At 29.6% G+C, this 5,570-nt stretch overlaps 1 protein-coding gene across 1 annotated transcript; it reads left to right on the top strand.

Moving 5' to 3' along the window:
• Positions 1 to 1,320: 1,320 nt before the first annotated feature.
• LOC102588700 (septum-promoting GTP-binding protein 1-like) lies at positions 1,321 to 4,780 on the top strand. The gene is made up of 5 exons (XM_006351898.2): positions 1,321 to 1,795; positions 2,620 to 2,740; positions 3,020 to 3,116; positions 3,205 to 3,328; positions 4,372 to 4,780. Exons 1-5 carry the CDS (start codon positions 1,430 to 1,432, stop codon positions 4,534 to 4,536), a joined length of 873 nt encoding a protein of 290 aa, XP_006351960.1. The 5' UTR covers positions 1,321 to 1,429; the 3' UTR covers positions 4,537 to 4,780.
• The last annotated feature ends 790 nt before the right edge of the window (positions 4,781 to 5,570 follow it).

The following is a 5,570-nucleotide window of genomic DNA, read 5'->3' as shown; positions in this document are numbered from 1 at the left end:
GTGGTAAACTTAATTTTAGTATTTTTAACATTTAAAAATATGAAAAACTTATTTTAAAAAAAAATAATTAAGATACAATCAGACTTCATTATAATAGTCATCCTCTGTAATAATATTATAATAATTAAAAAAAAAATTGAATCAATTTTCATATTACATGTTTTGTATAGTAATATTTCGCTATCACAATTAAAAATATTCATATAAATAACGTTATTCCGAAGACATTTAATGGTACAAATTTAGACTTAAAATTAGATTGGTTGATATTTTCATTACTTTCAAACTTATTAATCAATTATTTTCTTGAAAAGAAGATTTTTATTTATTTTATAGTATATAATAATATAATATAAAATAAATAATGAGTAATGAGTGGGGCTCCTCTTTCCATTTAGATACCTTACATGGTTGCATGATTATTGGCTAACTTGGCTACACGTGAAATTGACCCTTTCTTCATACATTTGTCGGTTCTTTAATTAATTTACTAGTACTTAATTTCTCCATTTTTTTATGATGAGAGAATTTGCTGTTGTTATCTTTTTTGCGTGTATAAGATAAATTTCATTTCAGTATAGTATCTCACAATTACATTGAAATTGCACTAAATATATTTCGTGTGATATGCTTGATCGAAAAAACTTCTTTTTTTTAATGATAAGAGAACCTTGTTATCTTATGGGTGTGTACGAGATAAATCTTACTTCAGTATATAATATCCCGCAAATTACACTGAAATCGCACTAAAGATGCCCCATATTGCAATCTTGACCGAAAAATATGTTTTTTTTTTATGATAAGGAAACTTGCATTCATTATCTTTCATATGTACGCGCACAAAATGAATCTCACTTCAATATAATATTCCGTAAACTACATTGAAACCACACTATGTCGTGTGCGACGAACTTGACCGAAAAGACAATCAAAAGATAGAGTTATACTTTATTACAAAACATTTGCCTATATAAAAAAAAAAAAAAAAAAAAAAAAAATCAAAATATTTTTTTTTTTATCTCACCATTCACCAACCTATAGACAACTATATTTGAAACTAATAATTACATAATTTAATTATTTTTTCATTTAAACCTTTTAAAAGGGTCAAACCGACCCTCATGGCCTCATTACACGGCAATAGTTACAAACTTAATTAGCCGTTAACCACACATTAAAAATAGAAAAAATAAAATGAATGGTAAAAGTTCAAATTAAATTAAATTCCACACAAAAAAACAAACTCTAAGAAGAAGAAAAATAAATAAATAAAAAGAAATTATGATTAATAATTCTGCAAAAGAGACTTGTCTTTTTTTTTCTTTCTTTAAAGGCCAAAAGAAGAAGCTAAGCACTATAAGCATTAGCTCCCTCTTGAGGCCTTTTCTTTTTCCTTAGAAATTAAATCACCAAAAAAAGAGGGAAAAAAATGACTAAACGTTTGCTCCTTTGTTATAGAAGAATGGTTCATTTGAATATGAAAAGGAAAATCATATGTAAATTTACAATTTTACAAAAATATTTGAATTCATTTTGGAACAATGTTCTTGCTTGTTGGTTAGGTAAGTCTATTAATTATAGACAATTGTCCCATAATCAATCTTTCCCAACCACCACCACAGCCACGGGGATGCCATCTCCGCCAGCTGGGGCGGGGATGGCGTCCCACGGAGGGTTTTCAGAGAATATGGCAACCACATGTTGTTGTGATCATTCTAAGGATTCATCTGAGAATGTTGTTGCCTTGAAGATTAGTCTTTTGGGTGATAATCAAATTGGAAAGACAAGTTTCTTGGTAAGTTTTTCTTTTCTTCTATATATTTTCAATGAGGTATCAGAGTCAAATTCATCTTTATCCGAGGTTGAAACTCCATATTGTATTTTCCATGTTCTAGATGTTTGGTTTGACGTGTGGGGTTAGAGTCAGATTCATCTCTATTCTTGCTATATATATCCGAGGTTGAACCTCCATGTTGTGTTTTTCATGTTCTAGATGTTTGGTTTGGGTGTGTGGGGTTAAAGTCAGATTCATCTCTATTCTTGATACATTCGATGTTGAGTCTCTATGTTATGTTTTTCATGCTCTAAATGTTTGATTTGGGCATGTGTGGGTTGTAAAGATGGACGATGAGTTTAATTTTTAAATTCTTACCATTGAATCCATTGAACTTTTGGAAATATGAGTCCAAAATTTAATATTTAGTGCAAATTTTCTAATTTTCTAAGTATTAAGTATACATAATTTGTATCGAAATTATTGGATTCAAGTAAATTAATCTAGTAAACAAGGTTGCATCCATTTGAGGTAATGGACCGTATGTTTTTTCATATGGTTTTTAGATAATTTTCGTTTCATAAACAATCTTTTGAGGTCGAGTTAAGTTCAAGATTCATTTCTCATTATTAAAAAAATGGATTTTTCAACGGAATTGGTTGGAAATCCATAGGTGACAAATAAAAAATTCAAATGAATTTCTGACCCGACAATCATAGAAAATTCTATTTTTTAGTAGTGTTAGTAGCAATATTGGATTATGTATTTGTAGTATTAATTTTGATCCATTTTTAATGTTGGTTTCTGACTTTTTCTTGTGTTTATTTTTATTTTTCCAATTGAAGAGAAAGTATGTAGGAAAAGAGAAAGTAGATGAAGGATTGTCAACCAAAGGAGTAAATCAAATGGACAAAACTTTGTGTGTGAAAGGGACAAGAATCTCATATAGCATGTGGGAAGTTAAAGGTATAAATAAATTTATTTTGGATCTATAGGTCACAAGTTTGAGTTGTGGGAGTAGTCACTAATACTTTTATTAGGACAGACTATTTACATCACACTTTTTGAGTTGCGGTTCTTTTAGGACTTTACTGACACGAAATGCTTTGTGTATCGAACTGTCCATTATAAATTTTTTGTAATGATTATTAATTGATAATAATAATAATAATAATAATAATAATAATAATAATAATAATAATAATAATAATAATAATAATAATAATAATAATAATAATAATGCAGGTGATGTTTCTGGCCCAACTCAAATTCCAATGGCTTGTAAGGATTCTGTAGCAATGTTTTTCATGTTTGATCTCACAAGTAGATGTACACTTAGTAGGTATGACGTTTAATTTATATTCACTGACAGTATATATAATGCAATTTTTATATTATCAGTGTAATTTAACGTGTCATTTTTCGTGTAGTGTCCTTAGTTGGCATCAACAAGCACGTCAATGGAATCAGACAGCAATTCCTGTAATGATAGGGACAAAGTTTGATGATTTTGTGAAATTGCCATTGGATCTTCAATGGACAATTGCAAGTCAGGTATATTTATCATTCTCATTCTTTTTTATTGCTTCGGGATATATATTAGCATACGATCTGAATTGTTTTCTCTTGATTTTGGATTTTAGCATCTGAAAAGTCTGTATATACAAATGATTTATATCTCTATTAGTAGTGATGAAATTAATTTTTTTATTAAAGAGGGTCAAAATTTAATATATATATTTATATATATATATATATAAACATAAGTTAGATTTATATACACAAATTAATTTTTCGAACAAGAGTGTTCAACTGATCACCCTTCACTATAGCCTATAGGTAGCTACGTCAGGGGTGACAATTGGGCGGGTTGGGTTAAATTTGGGCGGGTCATAATGGGTTAAGACAATAATCGGGTCAAGACCCAACTCGATCCAAATTTACTTGGGTCAAAATGAGTTAGGTAACGGGTTATATAACGGGTCAAGACCAATCCAATCCAATTTTTACTAAGCTTAATTGTTTTATTTGTTTTTTAAAACTATTTTAGTACCTAATAAAATTATTATTTTTCTTTATTATGACCATATATAATATATCAAATTGAAAAAAAAAGTTTTTTAAAAATATTTTGACAAGATTTGACATGAGCCAATTCGGATTACATATCAACTCAATTTTTAATGGGTTGAAATGGGTTTGGTTGAAATGGATTGAGCTAATGAATGAGCAGGTCAATAAGCAACTCAAACTTCACCGGATTGGACGGGTTGAATTTGATTTTGTCACCCCCTACTCAGGTTGATAAGATCACTGCACTTTGAGCTAATGATATATAGTACTCCAATAAATATGTTTTGACTTCAAGTAGCGTTGTTTGAAAACTTCCTTATCTCTTGCATTTCTTTCAAACCTGTTATGAAAAACTATTTTCCTGAGTCGAAAGCACCCTCTCTACCCCACAAAGGTAGCAATAAAGTTTGTATATATATATCACATTAATTATGAATTATACTAAGTATGTTATTATTGTATCATTTTAATGTTTTTATTTTTATATTGATACTTATGGTGTTATACAATGTGACTTTGAACAGGCAAGAACATATGCAAAGGCACTAAATGCACCATTATTCTTCTCAAGTGCAACTTACAACATTAATGTGAACAAGATATTCAAGTTCATCACTGCTAAACTCTTCAATTTACCATGGTCATTGGAGAGAAATCTCACAATTGGTGAACCTATCATTGACTTTTAGGTTTAATTTCTCTTATTTTCTGTAATTAAAAAAAGAAAAAGAAGAAGAAAAAAAAGGTTTGCTTTTTTTATTTACTTATTAAATGTAGATAGATATGAGAGAATCCAAAAGACTCGGAGAAAAAGAAATGATGATTCACATAGCCAACCGGTCACTAGGTAATTGTTTCCGCCTAGTGAAAATTCGGGTTGTCTTCATATGACATTTTATGCATTGGAGAAAATATTTCCATTTCTTTTTCTCATTATTCTTTTGAAAGTGTACTATGGTGTTGTAATTTACTAGTTTTTAAAAGTTAATAGTTAATTAGCAATATCCATGGATTTCGACCTAGCAGTCAGTAAAGTGAGATGAGAAGTATTGAAGATCAGAGTTCAAATCTCAATAATTGATTGAGGCACACTAGGTGATTTATTTACATGTCTACGCCTTTATCAAAGTTAATTGATGTATGTGTTAGTTTGGAGAAAAGAAGGTAACAAGTAGTAAATGAAATAGTCAAAGTACGCACAAATTGAACCAAAGGTAACAAGTTGTAAATGAAATAGTCAAAGTATGCACAAATTTGAACTGAACAATTTCGAAGACTACTGTTGACCCAAAAGGTTGGTTCAAGATGAATTTCTTGATCATAAAAAAGCTCTTCCAACAAAAGTAACTGCTCCCAGAATAGCAACAGAACATCATTTAGAACAGGAAAATATGTAGAGTTGCATATTGAAAAACTACTTGACAATTGAGGCATTTATATCTATAAAGATGTCGATAACAATAACATATCCAATGTAATCACACAAGGGAGGTTTGGAGAGGGATAGTATGTATGCAACCTTATCCCTGCTTTGAGAACGTAGAGAGGTTGTTTTCAGTAGACAACAATAGAAAGCACAAGTAATCTAGTATTTGAATTCAAGATGTTTTGTTTGTCCCAGATTTCAAATATAATCTCGAAGAGAATTTGACTATATATGCAAGCAAGTAAAGAAGACAATTTGCCTCTACTTGTTTTCAAGAAAGAATTTGAGTGATTCAGA

This window comes from Solanum tuberosum, unplaced genomic scaffold (assembly GCF_000226075.1).
Source record: "Solanum tuberosum cultivar DM 1-3 516 R44 unplaced genomic scaffold, SolTub_3.0 scf00140, whole genome shotgun sequence".
Classification (NCBI taxonomy): Eukaryota; Viridiplantae; Streptophyta; class Magnoliopsida; order Solanales; family Solanaceae; genus Solanum; species Solanum tuberosum.
Note: the sequence above shows the minus strand (reverse complement) of the source record. Positions and strands in the feature narration are given on the sequence as shown.

Excerpts from the sequence above, each read along its gene's own strand:
- LOC102588700 (XM_006351898.2), top strand. The coding sequence starts at position 1,430 with ATGACTAAACGTTTGCTCCTTTGTTATAGAAGAATGGTTCATTTGAAT. Across the intron at positions 1,796-2,619 it reads TTGGAAAGACAAGTTTCTTG|AGAAAGTATGTAGGAAAAGA; the intron begins GTAAGTTTTTCT and ends TTCCAATTGAAG. Across the intron at positions 2,741-3,019 it reads TAGCATGTGGGAAGTTAAAG|GTGATGTTTCTGGCCCAACT; the intron begins GTATAAATAAAT and ends ATAATAATGCAG.